Source organism: Argiope bruennichi, chromosome 6 (assembly GCF_947563725.1).
Source record: "Argiope bruennichi chromosome 6, qqArgBrue1.1, whole genome shotgun sequence".
Lineage (NCBI taxonomy): Eukaryota > Metazoa > Arthropoda > Arachnida > Araneae > Araneidae > Argiope > Argiope bruennichi.
In genome coordinates, this window is record NC_079156.1 from 131868610 (window position 1) to 131895883 (window position 27274).

Consider the following 27274-nt stretch of genomic DNA (forward strand, 5'->3'; position numbering starts at 1 on the left):
TAACATTATATAAATTATTTTTCTTTTTTAGTTCATCTACTTGGACCACAATAATCTGACCAATCTGGACGCGGTGCTTCATCGCAATATGATCCAAGTGGAGACTGTCCAGCTGTCCTACAACCCCTTCACCAATGTGACGATGAACTCTTTCAATGGCAAACTGGTCCGTGCTCGCTTCTTGTATCTGGATCACTGCCTCATAAAGGAATTTAACGTGAAGCACTACATTTCGCTTAACAATCTGTCGACTCTCGATTTGAGTTTCAACTTCATCGAAAAGGTGGTCAATCAGACCATTTCCTTCGGGAAAGACGTCGAACTGGACTTCACTGGAAACAAGATTACAGAATTTGATAGTAAGATTTGCTGCATAAACATCAATGTAGTCGTATAGCTGATATTTAAGCATCTACACTATCTATCAATAAGTAATTGGACATCTGTGATAAAAAAAATAAACACAATATTTTCATATTCAGTAACTGGTAGAACCTTTACCTGAGGCAATTAATGCCTTAAAATTCTGGGGCATGCTTTCCACAAGTGTTTAGATGATGGACAGTAGTAATTTCTTCCACTCGGCTTGGAGAAGACATGCAAGTTCCTTCACCAGGGTTCCTTCACTTAGGGTTGCAGCACCCCTAAATACAGCAATCAAGAGAGTCCCAGAGGATTCAAGTCTGAACAGGCCAGTCCAGTCAATTCCCCTCATTGTCATCATATCAATCCATGGTGGACCTCGCAAGATGATAATTGGCGTTGTCATCCTGGAAATAACCTTGATCCAACCCGTAAAACTTCCCCAGAGTAGGAAGCACATTGTTGTTTATAACGGCACTTGCCATAGACAAGCTCACTGACAAAGTCAGTGATTTTAAGCCAAGGGAGCGTCTCTTGTTTTAGTAACGCCAACTAGGGCCAAGAGTACGTCTTAGCTACTCACGCATCACATTCGCTTGCACAACCCCTTTTTACAGGGGGGCACATTAACACATCTCACAGATAGAACAGATGAAGAACAACCATGCCCGAACCGGGATTCGAACCCAGGACGTCCAGGTCACCGGGAAGACGCGCTATCCTTATGCCAGGACGCCGGCACATTGTTGTTTAGAATAGTAGAGTAGGATTCGGCGTTGAACTTACCATGAATTGGGATTAAGGGTCTCAGTCCATACCACGAGAAACATCCCTAGACCATAATTACACCTCCACCAACTTTACTGTAGGCAAATGCATTCTGGCAAAAAGCATTTTATATGCATACGCAAACCTCTTACTCTGCCATCCGACTGGTAGAGATTGAACCTTGAATCCTCACTTCAGAGAACCTGTGTCTGCTTATCTACTGTCCAATATCGACGTGCCTTGCACCACCTCAACCAAGCAGCGCAATTAGATTTTGTAATCAAATTCTTATTGGGGCAACACGACCATGAAAACCGAGAAAATGTGCTTCTTTAAGGAGGGTATTGATCGAAACAACAGTCCCAGATGCTTGTGGATCTCCTGGAGTATGTGGGTCATCGGTTTGGTGCAGGTTTTTCTGAATTTCTTTGGGCAGCACTTTTCGATCTCTATCTCTTAGTTTCTTGGTTATGCCGGGCCAAAGAACATTCCGACAATCACCACTCACCTTTCACTTTTTATTCATAAAAAACCCTGTCAATTTCGGAATGTTTAACTCACTAGATATGTCTCTTTAAGTATCGACTGTTTCTTTGACATCAGACAATTACGCTTTTCTCGAAGTCAGACACCTCGGAATTTCTTGGCATCTTGCACGTGACCATCGCCAATGCTGTTTCCTACACGATATTTAAGTACAGAAGGTGTGTCGTAGATCAGCAGATATCCTCATTTGCATGGATATCCAAATACTTATTGGTAGATAATGTATTTCTGCCTATGAATACTTTAGCAGATGCAAGGATGATCATGGGTTTCATCAGATAACTAGGAATTTAGATATTTTTTCTGAGTAATTAAGTGACGTATCGTTTTGAAGCTTACAGGAGGTTTCTGTGGACCGAATATTGCAAATTTTGACTTTAGTCTAATGATGAGAACAAATGATGAATTAGTATCCGAATTTAAACATCGTGCCAGTGGCCTTACTTTTAAGATTTTGACTTTCCAGATTTCTGAAATATAAATTCATTTGTGTCAATTCAGTATTTCAATAAATTTATTATTCTGAGATTAACTGTATAAATGATTCTATTCCTGGATGTACAACAGCCTTGAGCATTCATAGTATAAATTCTGCGTAAACAGGGATAATTTATTTATTCTGAATTAAAAAATAAATGTACAGTTTTTGGGTCACAAAATTCCTCCTGAGATCTTGAATGTAAATTTGTAGGGCAGTTTATTGAATAGATGGACATAATAACAAAAAGCTTTATAACTCTCAGTTTTCGTTCCTACAGTTCCTATCTCCATATTTTTAACTTTATCAGGTTAATAAACGAAGGGGAATTTTCTGAACTTCACTGATTTGATGAGAAAATTGATCGCCATATCAAAATTAATTTGAATTTAAGTAGAATTCCTTGTTTTAAATAGGAAAGGGAACAAGAACAGTTTAATTTATAATAAAACTAACATTTTCTCGTAAAAAAAGAATTAATGGAGAAAGTGGCTTGAAAATGCAGTTATTTATTTGAGGTTTAAATTGTTGAAGATTTAAAATACGTGTCGTGATATTGAAAAAAGGCATTCTTCATCTAGAAAAATAAAGTAAATGAGTAAAAATGTCTTAATGTTAAGAATTTATGCAAAAAAACACAAAAAAAAACGACTGAGATTTTAAAACACTGTGAAAATCTGATGCGTTTTTTTCTTGACAATTAGAAAATGAACTAATAAAATAACTTAAGATGGTACGGAAGTTCCAATTTAACATTTGAAACATTAAGCGAAAGGCTATTGTTTATATCAAACATACACTGTCAAATCGAATTTTCATATTCCAAGCAATGCATGCAAGGTGACTACAAAAAGTAGAACAAGTGTTTGTTTCTTTAAATATTGCAATGAGTAATATACATCCAATTACAAAGTGTCATTAATTAAGATTGTCAATTGAATAAAAATTTTTTGTGCATAGATAAATGCAAGTGAAACATTTTACTAACTCACCATATAATTTGCACCATGAAGGATGTAAATATTTATTATCAACCGCAATAGTAACCGTTTCCATGCGAATGTTTTCCTTATTTAAGGAAAATTTGTAACTAGAAGTAGGTGCGATATTAAGTCAAAATAGCGTTTGTTTCGTTCTTTTGGCCATAGTAGCCGTTTCAACATTTTACTAATTGACCAGATACTTCTCACCATGAAAGATGTATAAAAATTTGTCATCAATCGCCATAGTAGCCATTAACATACCTACATATCTACCTTATTAAAGGAAAATTTGTAATTAGAAATATATAACTGGAGACAATATTAAAGCGAATAAGCGCCTTTTCCATTTTTTTTGGCACATTTTGTTCCTATATATATATATATATATATATATATATATATATATATATATATATATATATATATATATATATATATATATATATATATATATATATATATATGTAAACCTACAGTTCCTGAAACTTAACTTCTACTCCAAGAGGAAAAAAAAAATCCTAAAATTAACATTGCATTCTTGCTGTCTCTAAGATATAAAGGAAGTTAGTTTTAAGATATAAGGTAAAAAGATTCAGCTTCTTTTATTCTCTAATTTTTTGGGCTTATTCTTTAGCCAGGTTTTTAAAAAACGTAAAGAACGTGTACCTACTTAAGAATTTGTAGACCATCCTTGGCCATTTATTATCCAGCTACTTTTCTGATGATGTAAGTAGATGCAACTTTTTCCATTATCTAATTTCCTTACTCTTATCGCTTTCAGCCGTGCTACTATACAATGTTAAGAGAGTCTATCTGGACAAAAATCTGATGACCACCCTAGGAAGAACTCTGCAGTTTAGTCAGATGGCGCAGGTGCAGATGGCCGACAACCGAATCACGTCACTAGAGTACGAGGAGTTCCGCGGGGTGCATGGAATCATGGTGCTTGATCTGCAAGGGAATTTAATCAGCAGTATCGAACGCGAGACCTTTACAAGCATCAGGAAAGATCTGGTCTACCTGGATCTCAGCAGGAATAGGATTCGCAAACTCAATGGTTGTGTCCAGGCCCTCTCCTTGCTGACCTCGCTCAACCTCACAAACAATCAGATAGAGGTAAGTCTTCCCCTTCTTTTCCCTTTTTCTATCAGGTGTAGGGTATTTTATCCCTACCTGCAAGATTCCTTGGAGAATTTGTAGTGATTGGGAAGGTTCTTCCACTTAAATGTTGAGAAATTCAGAAAACACAACGGATTTTAATAAAGCAAGAGTAAATTTATGCCGGGTTTACACTCCGCCAGTTATAAGACGGCCAATAGGCAGCGCATGCGTAGAAAGGCTGGAAAGTGCTATTCGGTCGATGGCAAGTAATTGACCCGAAGGGACAATAACATGCCGCTTTATTGTATTTTTTACTTACTGTGCATGCCTTTTTAGAATTTAGCGTTTTTTTTTTTGTTTGAAAAAATTGATAACTTATCATAGATACATTCCTACATTTTTTGCTCTTTGTTCTTTCTGATGCGAGGTTTTGTGTGTGTGTTTCATTTTATTTGCAATTTTTTTTCTATAATTTTTCAAATTGAGATATGTTGATCTTTTTTTTTTATTTTATCATTTTTTTTCTGTAAATATTCTCATTTTAATACTATACGCAGTGGAAAAAAAATTCAGGGACGCCAAAACTGTAATTTATAGCCAATCACGGAATACCTGAATCCATCTAATGAAATTCTGGCAAACATAAATCAGTCCCCTTTTGCGCATGCGCTTCCTACTAGCCGTCTAATAACTGGCCGAATGTAAACCTGGCATTATTTTACACAAAAAGAATAATTAATAGGAGAACAAGTAGAAGTAAATATTTCAATCTGAGGGAAATTGAAGTTCTGGCCGGACAAATGACATAATGAATAGTGATACAGTCATCACAACAAATTATGCAATCGTATGGGAGCAAATAAATTAAAAGACAGAAAATAATTCTATTTTTAAATACAAGATTGAAATACAAATGCAATATGCATTTTGAAGGAATGATCAATTACAGTGGAATTATAAGCAATTTTTTCAAACACCTGCAGCATTTATTTGGCAACATTTAACCAATAAAAAACGATTAATCATCATTTGATAGTTATAAACTGAATAGCTTTGTAAAAAGAATTTGCAATAAATATTACTCACTTTTAAGAATTTTTACTCCGTCTTTAAAATCGGCCATGGTAGAATAATTATTAATTCTGAAAATATTTGGTAATAATGTTCTGTCACAATCAACAATATTTCGGTGCTTTAAATAATCTGAAGATGGGCGTTTATTCGATTTTAAATAATTTCGGTTCCCCGCTTAGGGCAATGAATAAGATTATGGCAAGGACAATCATTGATATTGTCGATACTCGTTGAATTAAAGAAGAAATAACTATTGCTTATTATAGTGTATTCACCATCTTGCAGAGCTGCGTTGGTACGAGACGCATATGGGCAGTTCAGTGGCGTCATGAGAATAAGTGTCGCATGGGACATAACTAATAGCTAAAACATATTAATTTTTCTCTACTGATCACCATCATTCGCTTAGCAAGTGTAAACGTCAGCTGGGGAATACATTATTTTTTTCTTCCTCTTTCAGAATTGATTTTAAAAAGGAACATAAAGACATTCAGCTTTTGCTTTCATGACTGGTGCCCGCGATATCTATACTCCCTTGCTTTCTGTCTCTACTCCACTGTATATGATAAAAATTTCTAGTTAAAACAAACATAATGCTGGATAGATGTATGTCACGAGATAGTGAACCTACTAAATCCTGATCTAGCTTATTGTGACATTTTGAAACCAGAACTGTTAGACTAATAGCTAGGATAGTAGATTAAAAGTTAAATTTATTTTCTGTATTTACAAAATTACAAAGAAAATCCAAATAGACAAAATTGTAATGGTTTGTATTAAAATTAAAGGCTAATTACCATAACAAAATATTTCAGTGTAGAAAATTTTGCATTGCATAATTCATTATTTGTAATATTCTGTCTACGAATAACTTTAAAGTTGAAGTAAAATAAATTTTATTAGGTAAAAAAAAATCATTCATTGGTATATCCATTTTTCTTCATTATTTAGAAACAATAACACAAATAAAGCAATTAAAAAATCAATTTTCAGGAACCAAAGCTAGGGGAAAAAAAATGAAATTTCTGTCTTTTTTATTTTAAATAATACATTATAAATTAGTATTACTATTTAGATAAGAATAAATGTCATGTGTATTCCTTCCGTATATTAAAAATTAAACATTTTATTTGGTTATTTATTATTTTGCATATATGTTATTCCATTCCATATTTGTACCCTGGGTCCTCAAAATGGAATGAGCGAAAGTGTGTAAATATTACTGCATCTGCACGAACAAGGAAAGGAAAATTTTACTCATATCCGTTAGCAGAAATTATTATAAAAATATAAAATATTTATTTCCTGTATTCTCAAGTCTAAACAGGAATGTGGTATCGCTGAGGATGATGGGAAAGATTTCTGAAATTTCGAGAGATATATGTGAAGCAATTCAGAAGAGCCTAGGGTGATGGATCTATGGCCTGGGTTGTTTGCAGTCTTGTTTTAATTGCCTCCTTATTTACGTAATTGTTCTTGCATAGCTTCTAGTTGTTGTCATATGCACAGTAAGAATTATAGTAATTAAAAACTTTTAAAAGCACAGTTTATAGTAATTAAAAACTTTTAAAAGCACAGTTTATAGTAATTAAAAACTTTTGTACGTTTCTGCTCATATTCTTCATTTACATTTCTAGTGATACTTTTTTAGTGGTCTTTGACATTCTAGATCTACTTTGTATTTTCATTTTGTATTTATTTCATTCACTTATTATTCAGTTTATGCAATGGATTCACTTGGCATTTAGGAATTGGTGCGTTGTTTGATATTTCTGTACAGATATACTATATATTCCATTCTTTGGAAATTGTGATATTATTTGCATATTCATGAGTGTTACTGCATTCTCTATGTACTTTTCAATTTAGCCTCTTGAACCCAGAATTGGTTTGTTGACTAGTTAATTTAAGTATTTTATTTTAGTCAAATGAACTATAGTGTATACCCTTAATTACCATTAATATTTTAGGGATTATTTTAAACCTTTCTATAAATAAAATATGGTCTCCCCCTGACGATCTTCAAGGTCTTACGTGGGGTCGTCGTGGGGTAGACCAAGATAAAGTCTAAACACAAAACCAAAATAGACAGAAATATTTTTGCTGTATTAAAAATAAATACTAAATATTATAACAGTAGATTTCAACTTGGAAAATACATGCGTTGTGTAATTAATTATTTTGAATATTCCAACTACGAATAAAGTAGAAGTAATTCATTGTTATTATGCAAATGTACAATTTTTTTTCCAGTAGGAAGTAGGGAACATAATTCTTTCATTTATATCCTGATTTTCTTCCTTTATTTAGAAATAACAGAAGCAGTAATATTACACAAATATTTGTTGAAATCAAATAAGGAAATTAAAACTGAATTAATTTGTTTCTCGTTTATATTCTTATTATTGTTCATTGACAGTAAGTTGAATATTATTATTTAGACAAGAATAAATATTATGTGTGTATCTTATCTTATATTAAAAATTTAAAGTTTTATTTAGTTATTTATTATGTTACTTATTTAGAATACCATTCCTTATTTGTAATTGAGTCCTCAATGTGGAAAGAGCAAGGTTGTATCTTCACGAGCGATGAAGGAAAGCTCAATACATATGCATTTAAATAAGGTTTTCTTTTTGTAAAAAAAAGTGTATAAGCGGTTTTAAGCGAACTCTTTTCTTGATATTCGAATTTACTTATCTGGGGTGTCTTTTTTTCATTTTAGGGCTTCGAAATTGGAGAATTCCACGGACTGAATGAGTTAACGGACCTTTACCTGCAAGGGAACCGCATCAAGACCCTCGGTTATGAGGTCCAAGGATTGACCAGACTCAAAAATCTGGTTATCAGTTACAACAGGATTCGCACCATCAAAGGAGACCAGCTCCCTCCAAGTCTTCAGTATGTGTATGTTGAAGGTGAGCTAGAATAACTTTTTTTTTCTCTTTGTAATAAAAACTTATTTTGTAAGTTTGAATGCTCGAAAACACTACTCAATAAATAAAGTGAGTTCTTTCCTCGTCTTTATCGTACAGTTCAACATGAAAGCATTCTTATAGCTTATGCTCAAAATCATTGTCTATGTGTGATGCAAATGTTCTCGATTGACATCCCTAAAGATCTGCCTAAAGCGCCTCAAACCCCATTTTAACTTTATCGTATACGAAATGTAGAGGAAATATTATAATAATAAAAAAATAAAAAAATTCGAATTCTAAATTTTGCAGAATTTCCTTGTTTTAGACTTCCCGAGTTCGATAAACATATTTTTAGCTTTATGTCTGTTTGTCTTTAAACACGATAATTCAAAAACTCTTTAAGCTAGAGGGCTGAAATACCTTATATGGAATTACAATCAAATGCATACATTTCTCTCAAAATTTGAACGAAATCCATTCTCAGAAAGTTGGTCTGGCTTACTGTTCGCGTACAAGTGATACTCGATATCTACCAAACGCAGAGATCTATGTAGATAAAATTTAGTACAGTGATTTAGCATCTAAAATATAGATATCTATCAAATTTTGAACCAAATCCGTCAAAGGTTGACTGTCTGTCGATCTGTACTTTCGCATGCATCTAAACGCAATGACTTAAATCAATGAAGTTCTGTATGCTATTTTTTGTTACATGTTTGTGATTTCGTATCAAATTTTGGCATCAATCAATCTATAACAAGCGCCAAAAACACGTATTCTCGCAATAGATTCAGAAAAAATGCCAGATGCGCACCAAAGATCCATTTTTTTGTAACTATCGCCATATGGAGGTAGAGAGATAAGACCTGTATTGAAGAGTATGCGAGAGTATATTTTTGGATTCTCCGTATTGTTGTTTGATTTCCATATACAGTTCAGTCAAAATACAAATTCAGATTTTGAAACGAAACTGTGTAACAGATAGTCGATCTATTTATTTGGAAATTAGGTAGTTAAATATGTAATGTATTCAAGCATTGAAGCATCATTGAAGCATCATACATATGCAAGCAATACCCCCCCCCCCAGCTAGAGGCCACGCGAAAAGACATCTTATTGCCAATATCAACAAACATGGTGCAGGGAGCTAATCAAAAATTGCATTGCTTGGTGAGAATCTTTTTAAAAAGGATCCCATATTGAATAGGCATCATACGTATTCAATATGGGATCCTTTTATAAAAAGGCATGCACTAAGCAATGCAATTTTTACTTAGACTTCTGCACATTTATTTTATTTACTTATCAATTTTTCGCTGTTAAGGTTATTAGAAAATGATAAAGAAAGTGTCACATTTGGCAACTTATTGCCGACAAAAAATTACAACTTTAAGCAAATGTCCGCCATATACCCGATTCTTCTGTCTGGTCAATAAAGGGTATGGGTCAGGAAACATTTGTTAACTCGAACAATTCTGAGATGAAAAAAAGCCATCGCTTTTCTAAAAACTAACGATTGCGCAATACAGTAGTCACGTGATCATTCCAAACCAGTTTACACCGGATTTTCGCAAGAAATATTTTTTGGACTTGAGAAAACATTTTGGAGCTCGACCGCAATAAAAAAAAAACCCATCGTTTTTATAAATATCGACACACTGTATTCTGATAGTCCCTTGATTGTTTCAATCCGGTTAAAACTGACTAATGACTTAAATTAATTAAGATAAGCAATGACTTAAAAAATAATAATGTTCTCATATGATAACTGGAAATTTGCGATAACAGATTTCAATTATATATTTTTTCATCTTATTTTTTCTTAGGCTATAATAAAATCCCAATTAAATTGGTGACGGAAGTTGTCTTCATGTGACTTCCTGTAGGGTAATATTAGTTGCCGAAACACAACCAGATAAATGAAACATTTTTTGCTTGTTTTAATGGATCGTACTAATTAACAACAGTTGTGAAAGAGTTTGTTGCTCTTTTACTATCCATTAGCGGTGGAAAGACGTGCCACGCACGCCAAGATGCTATTGTCACAGAATTGTCAAAGACGTGCTATGCACGTCAGCTGACAATTGTCGCAGAAGTGAAAGGGATGTTCGTGACCCATCGACTGAGATTATTTGCCGGAACACAGAAGTACAGTCTTGGGTTGAAAATTAACTCATTTATATCTTTTTCCGAAATTCTGTAAGGTATCGGATACTTTATGTGAACCTTGCTCCAGTTACAGTGGACTGTTTTTTGTACTTGTGTCCGTGAAATTCTTGCATCGCAAGTGGTTAAAACAGAGTGATCCAAATTAAACAGGAGTTTTTCAAATTCCCTCCAAAAACGTTTGGCTTAATCACAACCAAAATTTAGACATGTATTGTCTTGAGTATGAGGTTCCGAATTAAGAAGGGAAGGGATAGTTTTTGATAAGCGTGAGGTTATAAATGTTGTTTTGCTGCTAATACATAATCTCTGTAAAATTGAAAATTTAGTTTTTCTTGATCGTTACTTTGTTACGTTTGTTATGTTTGAAAATTTAGTTTTTCTTGATGAATACTTTGTTATTCATTGTAGCGCATAATCTTACATAATCTTGCTATCAATCCACTTTTTTATAATTACTTTGCAACCAGTGATGTTCTGGTCCGACAGAGAATTCCCATTTCGTATTTTTCTTAACTATTTGCTAAATTAAAAAAAAATGTTATAAATCGAAATGAATGTAATTGATAGCTACGGTGCAAATCGTTTCGGCAAATAAGTAACATGTCGTGCTTTGTTAGAAATAATGACATTCACAAAAACCTCGACCTTGCCAGATTAAAAGATTTCATTAAATATTTATCCACAAGATTCTTTAATAAATTGGACAGAACAGCATCACTATTAAAGAATTTGAATCACATGACTCTAAGCTTCCGAAGAACGTCAAGAGATCTTGTCAACTTATCCATGTATAAAGTCTAATTTATTCCTTACCATTCCGACATAACTCTCAACCGGTTTAGCCGAAAACACCTTACGTAAAATTCTGTCTTTCTCTCTCTCTCTCTCTCTCACTCGAAATGTTTATTTATATTACTACTCTCTCAATGCCATGTCGGTACCCATATCATTTACATCCGGAGGTTAAGTACTTCGAGTTCAAGAAGACTCATCCCTTTAACTGAATAAAACACTACAGACACTATAATTAGTTTATAATTTAAACCACGATATTTTTTTAAAATTTCAACAGTGTTATTTTAACATTGGATAAATTCTGAAGAAATTATAACAATTACATACAATATAGGGTTTTAAATATCCTTTCATAAAAATATAATCGATGATTTTGACTAAGCCTTTAAAGTGAGATTTTCCAGAATATATGGTTCAAATGTTAAAGGATGGTAGAAGGCATAGAAGGCAACAGTATGTGCAAAGGAAATAGGATTATAAACGTTACTTAGAATCAAAAATTGATCGTAATCCTGCGATTTGATACTATCACAGAAATATATTGTTTTCTATCTCTTATCTCTATCATTGCCTTTAGATAGTGTTAGTATTCAATTTTCAGCAATAGGCTGTGTGTGCAATCATATATTTTGTGCAGAACATTTTAGAATCAAAGAAATGAAATATCCTCTAACATTTGGGAAATGACTTCTGTGGCACCCCATATAAACAGACAGTTATTTGTTGGTTTTGCTTAGTCGCTTTCTGCTATTTGCAGAATATTTGCTTTATCCGTCGATAAAGATCGCCTGACTATAAAAGAAAAACACGAATTTATAAACTTTGTCATCTTTTTGTATTTGTGTCTGATTTCTATTCAGCGTTCAAGAATTAGCGTTTTAGTTTTTATTCTACGGTCATTTGCAGTTTTAAAAATTCTATTCTCTACTATCATTTGTAATTTTTTTCTCTCTGAAATATAATTTATGCATTGATGGTAATTCAGATAAAAAAAAAAATACTGAATTTAAATTTACGCAACCATCAATAACGATTGATTATATTAATTATATAATAATTATAAAAACCAATTATATTCAATGAAAATGAATATACGAATGCACTAACGAATAAAATAATCGAATACATATATATTAAAATAATGGTTGACGGTTTGAAATGTACGAGTACAATGAAGCATCGTTTATGTTTTATACGTTTCTCATTTATTAATCATAAGATAATTCTTAAGAAAAATGCACTGTTGTTTTGCTGTGTAAAAAGTCCAAAGGGCTCGATGAGGGATAATGGCGCCTTATTCCATAAGAATACAAGTAGCAAAATGCAGCAGAAGCGTTCACAAAGACAGTACGAAGCAGAAGGCAACAATGCACTTATATACGAAAAAAAATCGTTAATTAGATTGTAGTAAAACACAACAGCATTAGGCGTAAAACAACTAGATAACTCGCTCTGCGATCGGCAGTCCTAATGCAGAACTCGCACCTGCGTGTGAAGCTCTGTTTATACAATCTCCATGATAGAAAATAAAATTTTCTGGAAGGTTCTCGGATTTTGGCGCCTAATAGAGATTTCGCCAAAATTCTTATATATTTATAAAACATTCATTTTTGTCACCAAATGGTCCTCAAGTTTGTCGCCAGGCAACAAAGCCATTAAGAATAAATGCAAATCTTTCTTTCTTTCTGTGATAGTAACTATACAGGTAAACAGCATTACAAATTTCTAATGTTGTGTCGATTCACCACAGCTCTGATTCAATCGCAGTCCGTTATAACACTAATGTTCTTCACTCTGTGATCCAAAATTTTTAACTCATGGGTTATATTTGCATCAGTAATAAGACGAAAAATGTTTTAGAAAACTAATTGGGAAAGGTTGTGACATATCTTTTTCCTTTCTGCTGTTTCCAAATAAAAGATGCTGAAAAGATAAAATCTCTTCTAATTAGAAGGTGTGTTCCTGCAACGAGAAGGTCATTTCACAGAGCAGATTGTCTCATAAGCATTGCTAACTTAAAATTTATGTCACTGACTATCCGCATTTTGTCTGCATTGCTTTTATTTTTATTTTTTAAAAACTCGAAACATCTTGTAAATATAATTTTTCCTTAGAAGTTAGAGCTGAAATTTTAAAAGAATTTCTTGACCAGAGTACAGAATAAGCAAAAGCAGGATTGTAAAAAAAAAAAAAAAAAAAAATGGATATTCCATTTGATAATTTTAAGAAATTTTTAATTATTTTACTCTTGAAGGAAAAATTTAAAAATCATAAATGAATTTAAACTAGTAATATTAAATTTATATAAATCGAAGTTGTTTAAAGAATTACAATTATTCGTCTTTTCATTTAGTATAAATGTATATATAGTCAGCCCTTTAAAAGACATGTTCTCTGTGTCCACCAGGAGAACACTTCCCGCCAAATGTCTGTGTTTATGGCGGTCGCAAAAGAAATAGGTTATTGAGAAAGAGTTCATTTCACGTAGATAGAAATTACATTGGCACGTTTAGCGTAAAATTGGCGATATTTGGTATTGTTAAGTTTAATTTCTGAAAACAAATTCAAAAAAGTGTATCACAAAACTCAAAATTATATGAATACTCGGAATTTTTAAAATATATGTTATTCCTGACTTATGTATACAAAGAACAACACAAATCAAATGGAGAGACGGAATAATCCGTATGTCTAACGATTGCAAAAGAAGAAAAAAATCATTTAAGAAATCTAGAATAGAATCATATATGGCAAAAAAATGAATCGTCTTCATTTCATTTATTTTAAATTTATGTAAGTCATTAATATCAAATTCTCCGAAGCAAACGCGAAGTAATCTGCCTAATTTAATATGAAAACAACAGTAACTTATTTTCAATACGCACAGGCACTCTGAAACATAATTAATTTCAAAAAGTTTATATCTAAATGTATTCGGAATTGGAAACGTGTTCAAGTGTTCATTCAAATTCTTGAGATTTTAAAATCTCTTTTTTTTTTAAATTGAAAATGCATTTTAAAGAATATCAGAATGTAAGAGACACGAAAAAAAATTATTAAATAATGAAATGCATTTAATATTAACCAAAGAAAAGTTAATAAAATATAAAAGCAGTGGATAAGCAGTGAAAAAGCTAAGTGAATATAAAGACACGTGCAACTGCGGCTAAAGCGTTAAGACGAATTATCAACATTTTTTTGTCACTTCAGATTGACGCCAAACAAATATATATATGTAACATTATTTGTTGTGAAATAGAATGCAGTTTGAAGACAGGGAAGAGACTTGTTATCTTTTAAAATTCTTTTTAATGCATCGGGAAAGCATAATTATTTACAAGCAAAGACGCGGACAATTCACGTCCACCACAGCACAGCAGAAAAGCGGAAGTGGGGAAGAAGGGCCGAAATAAAGTATCTCTCGCCTTATATAACCTTAGATTTTGATAGGGAAAATATTTCTCCATAGTGCTAATGTATTAATAAGATTCTCATGGGGATTTCTGACGCATGTCAATCACATGTAAGGGAAACACAGGGATCTTTTAAGAAAGAATGTGCTTACTGGACATTTTTTTTACCCCTTCACGCCGAGCGTGTGAAAGTATCGGCGTTTAGCTGATTAAGCAATTTTATGAAGCTTCTCTTGAATTAATTAAGTAGAGAACGTGGAACTGGATCACGAAATAAGAGAATATTATATAATGAAGTTACTAGGGGCTAAATTAGGATAAAATCTTGGAAATTAATTAAGTTGAAATTAAAGTTTAAAATATAATTACATATATATAATCCCCAAGCTTGCGTCCGATTCCTCTTATTCGAAATGGATCTTCCCTGCCTGTAATCTGTTTCTATAACGCCCGTAGTAAATATAGACATATGTCTGGAAATGTTCCCGTGGTGGGCACACAGTACTGTTCATTACAATATTCTGAGACGACCCCTTTTCGACGATTCTATCTCATTAAGGGGAGAGATGCGGAAGGATGGGCCCATTTCCGGAATTCTTCGTCATTCTTTGACCTTGAGTTTTCACCCTATTAGATACTTTTTGTTCATTTTGTTTCCATGTGTATGTGAGTATCGTGTCTTTTCTGACCTCATTATTTTAATTCAATCTGCGAGTCATCCGAGTTTATTTTATTGTTAAATGTAAACATCTCCTCCTTTCATCTTTCTTCTCATCCCTATTTTGACGAATGAAACCCATCCTAACGCATGCGCAAAAGCGCGGAGGATTTTAGAGTCCCTTTCAAACAATACACGGTGCTTTACTATATCTAATTGTTATACCTTCAAAAGACTCCCCACCCCTAATAAGCTTACGCTTCCATTGGTATCCATCCGATACTGTCTTTTCTGCATGAAAGGGGACTCCCCGAAGCAGTGTTTGTAGTGTTATTTATTCCCTTGTGGAAGGAAGTAAACTGTCGCCGAGGAAGGATGTCTACTGATCTCGGTAACCGCAAAAGAAGTAACAAATTAAAAAGGAACAAAGGGTGAAGGGAGTTTCCACCCGGTCATGAGATTAATGTTAATTGGCTAGAGTTTTGTGTTTTCACTCGCTTGATAAACAGTTATCGTTCGTGAGCTTCCGATTTTTTTTAAAGGGAACTTCCTTTGATTAAGGCTTTCGATGAATTCTAAAGTACAGGGTTAGAATAAAGGAAGGACAGAATATTAAACGTTTACGTTTTCAAAACTATTAAGAATAATATTATCAGTGATATTTGAAAATAAAAAAGACCATTACAGTTTATTATTTTTTTTTCAGTTACAAATTTTCGATGTGTGGATATTTCGTAGCATGATAAACATCGAATCTCTCATTAAGTTCGTGCCACGCGTTTTGAAATTTTGCTCTGAAGTCAGGGGTGTTTAATGCAGCATTGATGCGTTCTTTAAGTGCATTGACTGTTTCCGGCAATGGAGCCTAATAAACAAAGTCTTTGGTGTATCATCCCGCCCCACTCCACCCAAAAAAATAAAGAAATCACTTTAAGTAAGATCCGGGATTTTGGTGGCTATATGACGATGGAGAAATCGGTGTTATCTGCATGTCCAATCCGCCGTTGTACAAGTTCTTATTTAGGAAGCCTACTAACAACTTAACTCCAATGGGAGGGGGCCTCATCTTATTCCAAGATAAAAACTATAATTCATATTATTTTCCCTTAATTGAGAAAATATCCATATTTCTAAAATATACAGACAATTACTATCTATTGAGCCTTGTTAAAAAAAAATTAAGATTGTTTTCCTTTATTTTTTTATATCACTATTCATATTATGTGTAATAATTTTGAGAATATAAAAATTTTAAAATAAATAAATTTATTTATTTTGAACAAATTGGAGAAAGTGGCGAATATTTCATTCGTTGAATCGTATGGTACAATAAGTTGTCATTTATGGATGCAGAAATGAACAATGCATTACAAAACTGTTTCTCAAAGGAATGCAATATTAATTGTTTTTTAAATCCGCGTTGCCCAAAACTTTTAATTGTGGAAATCCTAATTATTGGTCCTAGAGTTACCGGCACATCTTTTTCCATTGAGGAATTTCTAATAAAGAAAATGAATTCTGTATGGGGAGTATGAAATCAAATCCATACCCGTAAAAAAGCGAAGAGAAAAAACATTAGGAGAATAAATTTAGTCTTAGTTATTTGGAAGCAGTTGCTTAAACTTCTAATAAATTCTTGACGCAGCACCATTCAATTCAAGTAATTAAAAAAAAATTGTTTTGTTTTCTGATTTGTCAAGTAGCGACAAATAACGAACGAATTTCTAGTACTTGCGAGGGCAAATGGAATAGAAGTGGATAAATACCCTTTCATTGGGGATTTCATATTAACTATTTTTTAATTGAAAGGTGATATGTGAAATAAACATTTGAAAATTAATTATTTTTATTTTCATATATATCGATCCATTTATAGAAATGGATTTAATTATTTATTATTTTAACAAAAATTTCTTTTATTGTCATTTTATAAGAAGAATTATTGGAAATGTAACAGATTAAATGGAGGAATATTTATATATTTATTATAATATAATTTAGAATATATATCGAATATAATTCAGAAGACGATTTTGTAATTTTGGGGCTACTGGTTTCCTTTTTATTATTTCCTTCAATAGTAAATTCTCGTTCTAATTCGAAATCTATAATCACTGCGCATTTTTGTCTCATTTTAATAACTGCTGATAACCAAAAACATCACTATATCGAATTCAATTTTAGACCTCAGAATTTAATGCAGACTGTTTTAGTTAAAATTTATAAACAAGCCCTTATGTTAGAAAAACTAATCTATCTCCATCTTCTCCTTGCCATCCATCACTCAGTCTCCGGTACATTCTTTATCTGTCACCTCTAGATTTCGAGATAACCGTGTCGACACGTGGCTGAATTTTTTTATTGGTTCGCCAACAACGTGTACTTAATAAAGAGAGATAAAATAATTTATAAATAGTATGGTCCTCTGTTGAGTAATTTTATAGAGATTGTATTTATAACGGGGTTATTTATTATTTTTATATAATTATACAGAGATAAGATCATGGATACGCTAGAATTATCCTTATTTTCGATGCACTATTCCGCCTTGATTGCACAGTTCATTTTTTAAAAAAAATCTCGACTTGAAAATAGACCCCCATTCCCAAGTTTGTCCCGGCTTTGATTGATATACTCCAAGTGATCTCCCGTTTTTTACTTTTATACATGCAATTCATATTTAATTTAAAAAAACGTAATTTTTATTTCATTCTTTAGCACTTTGATGCATTTTATGTTTACACGAATGCAATTTTGCAATTTCCTTTTCTTGCGGATGAGATAGATTTTTGTATACTGGTACGTTCCAGATAACAATGCATTTTATTATTATTTTTTTTTTACTTTAATATTTTCTTAGCAAAAATATCAGTTAATTATTAAATTAGAATTTGCTATCATATCACTAGTTAATAGAGGATTTGAGAAAAATTTATGGGAAGAGATCCCATAACGGTTTCTAAAATCCTCCGCCCTTTTGAGCATGCGTTAGGATGGATTTAATTCTATAAAATAGGGATGAGAGGAAAGATAAAAGGAAAAGATGTGTGCATTTAACAATAAAGTAAATTCCGGAAATGCGCACATCCTCCCGCGCCTCACCCTTTAGTGAGATAAAATCGTCGGAAAGTAGTCGTCTCAGGATACTGAAATGAACAGCATTTATATTAATGATTATTAAAATTAAAAAGTTAAAGTTAATTTAAATAAAAAAAAATTCTATATTTTAGTACTTAAGTAAAAATGATACGATTGATTTCCTTTTCTCAACTTGTTTAAAATTAACTACAGAAGAATACTCCTTTCCTTTTTTTCCCCTACAAACGTCGAGCTAATCACTTTACTTCAGCATCATGGATTCCAGTTTGAAAATCAATCTATTTAGGACTAAACTGCTGATATTATTAACGCCAAATAGGAATGTCAGATTAGTTAGAATAATCATGAAATTTTTTCCATTCACTGTTTCTGCTTGAAATCCCCCTCTGGAATCTGAGCTTATGAAGTCAAAAATCTTGAAATGTGGTCACGTTAAATAAGGATGGAAAAAATAAAGTGAATGATCGCATCGAAATTTTCCGTGACGTCGCAAAATATTCGAAGGTCTCGCCACATGAGACACGCACCTGGCGTTCCGTTGCAACACACTTCCTCGCCGTACCTAGACGGAAACACCGTGCGTTTCTTCTTTCTCTTCTTTCACATTAACTTTGTTAGAAATATTATTTCCGCCTTTATTCGACCGATAAGCCATTGTTGCCTTCACTGCTGCAACTGCGCGACAGAAACTAAGGAAATGACTTTTAGCCTTAAAAAATCTATGTCTATAAAACATTAACGTAAGTGGCACAGAAATCGCGCTTGTTACAGAGTGTCAAATATCAGCAGTCAAATGTAAACAATTCATTATACCAAGGGTGAGCACACTTTTTCAGGGTACGGTCTACTAATTTTTTTCAAGGTGCTGCGGTCCAGAGTGGAGTAGTTCAACAATATTTATTATAACAATAATAAATACGGAATATGTACTCACCTACATAATTACAAACATAATAATAATAGCCACTTATATAATAATATCAAATGATGCATTTAATATTAAAAAATTCAAAATACATTAAAAAATAAATCATTTTCATCTAAGTTCTCATAGTTATAGTTAACAGAAGACTTCTGCTACATATTGCTCGCCAGTATCGTCGGTTTATAATTACTAACTGCTAATCTTCCACTGGATTCTAAGTAGTCATCTGTGAGACAGGAACAATATGCTGCCTTAATTATATTCAACGTTGAAAATGCAGATTCACACATGTAGGTAAAACCAAAGAATGATGTTGAATTATATTAAAATTAGGATACGTCCATTATACTCCAAAAGTTATTCTTAGGTTCTGAACAATGTGCTTTTAAAACTATGTCATTTTGAAGAAGAAAAACTTTGTATTTTCTATATCTCTTGAGAAAAACGATGTTACAAAAATGTTTCTTTCAGTATGCGCGTCTTAGGTCTTAGTAAAGGCGGTCACTCCAAAATGTCTTGGTGGTCCACTAGTCGATTGCAATCGACTTACTGCCTGCTTTATACGAACCTTTCAGACTACTTCATTGATACTTGCTATAGCTGCACTTAATTCAACACTTCGCTAATAAATGAAGCTGAGAAATGCTCTGGATAAAACTTACCAAATTTTCTAATCACTCAGAAAAAAGAAGATATAGAAGAAATCAAGAAATGGGACTCAAACGAAATTTAATCGGTGCGAAAATTAGGTTAACCATTTCTTTGTGGGTAATCTCTATGACTTACCTATGAAAGTTGATGGCCATATCTTCCGAGAATATTTCCTCACAAAAATTATCCTTGTATCATCTTCAAACTCAAAAAAATTTATATATACTTTTTTGCAACATCAATTTAATGTCTGTACTATGTTTTCTTTACTTTTAATAATTTTTTTAACGTAAAAGAGAATTTGTAACACTTTTTTAATGTTATGATATTCAAAATCTTTCATCAAAATATTTTGTCACATGCTTTTGCCAGTGTTAAACTTACCACTAAAAAATATCTTTCTTTCTCTTCCGCTTTTATTTCGTTGTATATTTATTTCATAATTTATATGGGCCATGTTTTCAGGTGACACAAGTCATGGGATAGCAATACACACTTACATAGATAACATTAATATCGCATACAAAATTTACAATTGGTCAATGCATTGTCAAAGTTTTTATTTGTATTCAAGTAATTCATGTGAAAATGCTTCTGACGTGATTACGGCCGCATGACGGGAATTAACAGAATTTAAACGCGTAATGGAAGTTAGAGCTAAAAGCATGGGACCGAAATCGTTAAGGAATTCAACATTCCGAGATCCGCTGGTCAAGAATGTACCGAGAATACCTTTCTTTATACCTTTCAGGTATAATTTTCCACCTGGACAACACAATGGTGAATAGCCTGGACTTAATGACCGAGATCAGCGGCATATACATAGAATTGTCAGTGTTAACAGACAAGCAACACAACGTGAAATAAGACTGAAAAAGGCTTCTTTGAAGATTAATTCTGAAATAAGATTTTGACTTTATGTGGGCATTAGACCGACTCGAGTGCCTGTACAGCACGACATCGACTACTGCGCCTCTTCTGGACTCTTGACAATATCGATTGGACATTAGTTGACTAGAAAATCTTTGTTTGGTCAGATGAGTCATGATTTGAATTAGTAAGAGCTGATAGTAGGATTTGAGTGTGGTTCAGACCCCATGAAGCCATGGACATAAGCTGTCAACAAAATACTTCGCAGTGGGCTGTTTTTATATAGAATGGACAAGGTGATCTGGTCCACCTGAATCTGTCATTGTCTGGAAATGGTTATGCTCAGCTACCTGAAGGCCACTTATAGCAATTAATGGACTTCATGCACCCACACAACAATGGAATTTTTAAGAAGGATAATGTTCCAAATCATTGGGCCATAAACCGTTCGCTACTGGTTTGAAGAACATTCTGGGCATTTACAGCGAATGATTTGGTCCATTTAGATTGCCCGACAGAATGCCATCAACTATTTATGGGAGACAATCAAAAAGATAGTTCGTGCACTTCACAGGTAATACTTTCGTAATTATGGACGCCTATAATGGCCGCATGGCTCAATATTTCGTTGGAGACTTCCAACGACTTGTTCAGTCCATACCATTTCGAGCTGCTGCATTTCGCCGGACAAAAGAAGGTCCGACACGTTATTTGGAGGTATCCCATGACTTTTGCTACTTCAGTGTAATTTCTTTTCACTTACTCAGCTAAATTCATGCGTTTTGATTTTATGAAATAACATAGTAAAATTTTAAAAGAAATATGTTTTACATATTAATATGCCATGACATATATTCAATTATGACACTTAACTTGAGAAGATGGTTTTTATCCACTTAAAAAGCGCTGTTAATTATTCTATTCAGATGGAAATTGATTTAAATAGTTTTGGAAATTGTTTATCAACTGTCTAATATTACTTTTTATATTTAAAATATTGGTATATGTATTTCTTATATAATTTTGGGATGTTTTATCGACTAAACGTCGTTTGCGAATTTTTATTACTTTACAGTTTTGGCTCTTTTCATGTTTAATTACCGCCGTCAGAGTTAGTCGTCGGAATTTCTGAACTATTAATATAAATGATATTATTTTATGTTGCAGGGAATCCTCTGTGGTGCGACTGTCAACTTTTACCTTTCCTTCAGCATCTGAATTCCACGAAGACCCTGAAGACGGACGTGCCACTCTGCAGCCCTTCGAATGACTCTCTTATAGAATCCCCAGCGCGCTGCCCTGACGGTTGTCGATGTTTCTGTACTAACAGTGGAGGCAACCACTACATTTCTGTGGATTGCAGCTCCATAGGGCTCACGCAATTGCCGCCTCTTTTCTCAGCTGCAAACTCTTCTGCACCAGAACACGTAAGTTACATTAACATTGATCATTGTATGATTTTTCAGGAAATATGAAGGACAAAGAGCTCCATCATTATTATCCTTATTAAAACCCTTATCATTGTTAATATCCTTATCAGAATCCTTATCATTATTACCCTTATCATTCTTAATATCCTTATTAAAATCTTTATTATTGTTAATATCCTTATCTGAATCCTTATCGTTGATATATCCTTATCCAAATCTTTATCATTGTTATTGTCCTTATCAGAACTCTTATCATTGTTAATATCTTTATCAAAATCCTTATCATTGTTAATGCCCCTATCAATCCCTTACCATTGTTAATATTTTCATCAAAATCCTTATAACAGTTAATTTTGTTAGCAGAACCCTTATCATTGTAAATATCCTTATCAGAATCCTTGTCGTTAATACCCTTATCATTGTTAATATCCTTATCAAAATTCTTATCATTGTTAATGTCCTTATCAGAACACTTTTCATTGTTAATATCTTTATCAAATTCCTTATTATTGTTAATGTCCTTATCAATCCCTTACCATTGTTTATATCCTTTTCAAAATCCTTATCACAGTTAATTTCGTTAGCAGAATCCTTATCATTGTTAATTTCCTTGTCAGAATCCTTATCATTGGTAATATCCTTATCTGTATTGTTACCACAGTTAATATCCTTATTAAAACCCTTATCATTGTTAATCAGTTACCCTTATCATATGAGGTAATACGAGAGTTAATATAATAATGGACAATATAAGGGTTAATACCATAAAGTAAATAAATTACCTTTCTGGAGAATTTTCGAGGGGTCGATTCTTGTGCTTTGATTAGAGAAAAACCTTTTACAACTTTTCTGACCACTGCGAGAAAGTTGTTGTTAAAGCGCACATCGTCGGCTTTCAGTTTTGGCATAATGCCGTTTAAGAGAGCAACTTGTAAATTGTCTTTTGTCACCTTTTGTTTTCCCTCAGCTATATGTCTTGGCTATTATTGCTATTGACATGCCATTCTCTGTTCCAGAACTCTACATCCCTCGTGATCTTTTTGAATCGAAATATGGAAGAGAATGCTTTTTTCTCCGTAAGTGCCACTATCGTCATCCAGGATGAGATGGGGGGTCTGGACTTCTCTGACAACAACCTGCAGTCAGTGGAAGACGCTCGTCTTCCAGAAGGTACGAAATACCTCCTCCTAGCTCACAACCTTCTTCGCCAACCTCCCACCTCCCTGCTGTACTCCCTGGAAGAGTTGAACACAGTTACTCTGTCAGACAATCCTTGGGCCTGCGATTGCGGAACAACTGGCTTCAAGAGGTGGATTCTGTCTCATTCCGACTCCGTAAGTATTGTGAAGAAAGATTGTTTTAACATTTTGTTAACATATTGTTCTTGACTTATTGTTGTTTTGTTAACATATTCATTTTGCGCAGGATTAAAATGATATACTTTGGGTGCATATGTTATGTAGGTTGTTACGGAAGGTCGTTTTACAATCTTTAAGGATGTGCCAGGTATACAGAATAACCACATAACTCTATATATATATATCCATAACCATTCCGGTCGTTAAACGGTCTGATGGGCATGTCACGGGAAATTCATTAAAGTCAAAATATTAACATAAAATATAACAATAAGGACTTTATCGTGCTGTAATATTTTGATCAGAGGTTCGAATCTGTGAATAATTTTGAAATCGCATACAAAATGCATGTGATGCAAAATATTTGTTGAATCAAGAAGTGAGTATGGGATATATTGGACGAATTTCGTTATGCATTTTATATATGATATGATATTTAGCTCAAAAAACATTTCACCTTGAAGTAGTTAAAAATAATTCAGCTATTATAAGTATATGTATAACGTATAGATTAATTTGATTAGGCGTGAAAGCGTTATTTTTTATCAGTTGCTATGATTGTCGTCTCTTGTAAAAGCAGAGAGATCAGGGTTATATGATTTACGTCAACTGCGTTACTCTATTGAAACCCATTATGCATCATTCAACAGAATAAAAAAGACTTGATGTCCCAGCATAGAGTAAGACAACATGAAGCTACTTAATAGATGTCTAGCCAGAATATGGCAGCATGTAGCAAAATGAAAGCATAGGATAACCCAACATGCAACTAATTGTTGAATGGCAAACTCTATATAAGCCAACGCGCAGCCAGATGTTAAATGATAAATATAGATTAAGTCAACAAGCAGTCAGTTGTTTAATGACAAACATATATTATTAAGACAGCATACAACTCAAATGTTAGATGACAAGTAAGCAAATGGGCAGCTAGTTGTTGGATGGCGTACATTGGATAAGTCAACTCGCAGCCAGATATTAGATCGTAAGTATAGATTAAGCCAACATGTAGCCCGATGTAGGATGACAAACATCTGTTATTAAGACAATATACAACTCAGATGTTAGATGACGAGTAAGCAAATGGGCAGCTAGTTGTTGGATGACAAACATTGGATAAGCCAACTCGCAGCCAGATATTAGATCATAAGTATAGATTAAGCCAACATGTAGCCTGATGTAGGATGACAAACATATATTATTAAGACAATATACAACTCAGAGGTTAGATGACAAGTAAGCAAATGGGCAGCTAGTTGTTGGATAACAAACATTGAATAAGTCAACTCGCAGCCAGATATTAGATCGTAAGTATAGATTAAGCCAGCATGTAGCCCGATGTAAGATGACAAACATATATTATTAAGACAATATACAAAGATGTTAGATAATATGTAAGCAAATGGGCAGCTAGTTGTTGGATGACAAACATTGGATAAGCCAACTCGCAGAAAAATATTAGATCATAATTATAGATTAAGCCAACATGTAGCTTGAAGTAGGATGACAAGCATCTGTTATTAAGACAACATACAACTCAGATGTTAGATGACGAGTAAGCAAATGGGCAGCTAGTTGTTGGATGACAAACATTGGATAAGCCAACTCGCAGCCAGATATTAGATCATAAGTATAGATTAAGCCAACATGTAGCCTGATGTAGGATGACAAACATATATTATTAAGACAATATACAAAGATGTTAGATAATATGTAAGCAAATGGGCAGCTAGTTGTTGGATGACAAACATTGGATAAGCCAACTCGCAGCCAGATATTAGATCATAAGTATAGATTAAGCCAACATGTAGCCTGATGTAGGATGACAAACATATATTATTAAGACAATATACAACTCAGAGGTTAGATGACAAGTAAGCAAATGGGCAGCTAGTTGTTGGATAACAAACATTGAATAAGTCAACTCGCAGCCAGATATTAGATCGTAAGTATAGATTAAGCCAGCATGTAGCCCGATGTAAGATGACAAACATATATTATTAAGACAATATACAAAGATGTTAGATAATATGTAAGCAAATGGGCAGCTAGTTGTTGGATGACAAACATTGGATAAGCCAACTCGCAGAAAAATATTAGATCATAATTATAGATTAAGCCAACATGTAGCTCGAAGTAGGATGACAAGCATCTGTTATTAAGACAACATACAACTCAGATGTTAGATGACAAATAAGCCAACAGGCAGCTAGTTGTTCTATGGCAATCAATGGATAGGCCAACGCGCAGTCAGATGTTGTAAGTATAGGGTATGACAATTAAGAATTCTTGCGACTAAGATACCACATAAATTGGTTCCATAGATATTAATAAGAATATGTTATTAATGCTGCCAAATAATTTATTTTCAGTTTTCTCAACAAAGAGTTTATGCTATTTGCTGCCTCTTGTCTTTCTTATTGCGAATTATGAGGTCAATTTAAATGTGTGATATTGTCATTTGTAATTGGTTTTGAATGTGCTTTGAGAGAAATTCTGTATTGCTTATTTTAAAACGTCTAAGATATCCCTATGAGCACAAAATGCCGAACAACATTGTTACAATATCTTCATAATACTGGATGGTATTTACAATATCAAACAACATTTTAGAGATATTTTATGCTTATAAGTATTCTCAGTTTAAAAATGAGTTAATATTTTGAAATAAACTAAATCTTGCTTTTAAAGGCATTATCTTTCTGAAACTCTAAAATAATTGCAACTAATTGTCCATTTGAAGAATTTTAGGACACATACATCTTTAACCCTTTCTAGGGCCGTGGGAAGTATGCTTCCCATCAAATTTATCAATATTTGTATGAAATTATGTAGGTTGGCATAAATTCTGACAAATTTTTTTAGTAAGTCAGAAACTTAGATGCTTCAGTTCTTTATCTCAGACAAAATGATGTGTCTTGATTTGTTACTTAATTATTAATTAACCAAATTAATTAATTAATCAAATTAAATTTATCTAATAAGCTAAATGAATCCCTTTTCTTATTCTAATTTCAAGCCTAAAAATATTTTAACGTAATATAATTAGAAAAAAATAGCCCTTTAAAGGGTTAAGCTGTTAGACAGCAGTATCACAGTGCCTTTGATATGAATGAATATTTTTCGTCAAATTTTATGGAGTGAATATAACAGTTAAGAAGAGCAGCAATAAAATATAAAAGCAAAATAAATATAACAGCAAGAAGAGTTCCTTAATTTAGAATCTTATTGAATGAGTAGGAGTTTAATGATACAAGTAAGGAGTAATTGAGTGAGAACGTACGAGTTAATGGGTGAAAAAACGCTACAATTTGGGAAGTAAGGGAGATACTTAATGGAGAATGCATTTTGGGAAGTGAGTGAATAAAGGGTAGTTAAATAGAACTACAGGTGTGTATTTTTAGAACAGAGAAAGTGAATAGGAATTATATGATATTGTAACGTCACATATTGGGAAGTATGTAATTAAGTGTAAACTAAACAACGCTGGAGGCCACATTTTGGAAAGTGAAGTGTCGAGAGGGCATTTAATGGCGTATGAATCTGGAATTTTTGCCGGCGAATGAGCGATATTAAATGTTAGCAGAGATCGAAATTTTGAATAGTGAATAGATATGTATAAATTTTTACTCTCATTTAAATGAACACATTTAAATATTCCATTTGTAGAAAGTT

The 27274-nt window shown here is 33.0% G+C and overlaps 1 protein-coding gene across 1 annotated transcript in view; it reads left to right on the forward strand.

Moving 5' to 3' along the window:
- LOC129971395 (protein toll-like) overlaps positions 1-27274 on the forward strand; it is an 84261-nt gene that overhangs the window by 48064 nt on the left and 8923 nt on the right. Inside the window, exons 4-8 of the mRNA XM_056085127.1 lie at positions 32-359; positions 3920-4254; positions 8039-8231; positions 21979-22238; positions 23258-23575. Of these exons, the coding sequence (XP_055941102.1) occupies positions 32-359; positions 3920-4254; positions 8039-8231; positions 21979-22238; positions 23258-23575 (1434 nt within the window). The remainder of the gene's footprint in view (positions 1-31; positions 360-3919; positions 4255-8038; positions 8232-21978; positions 22239-23257; positions 23576-27274) is intronic.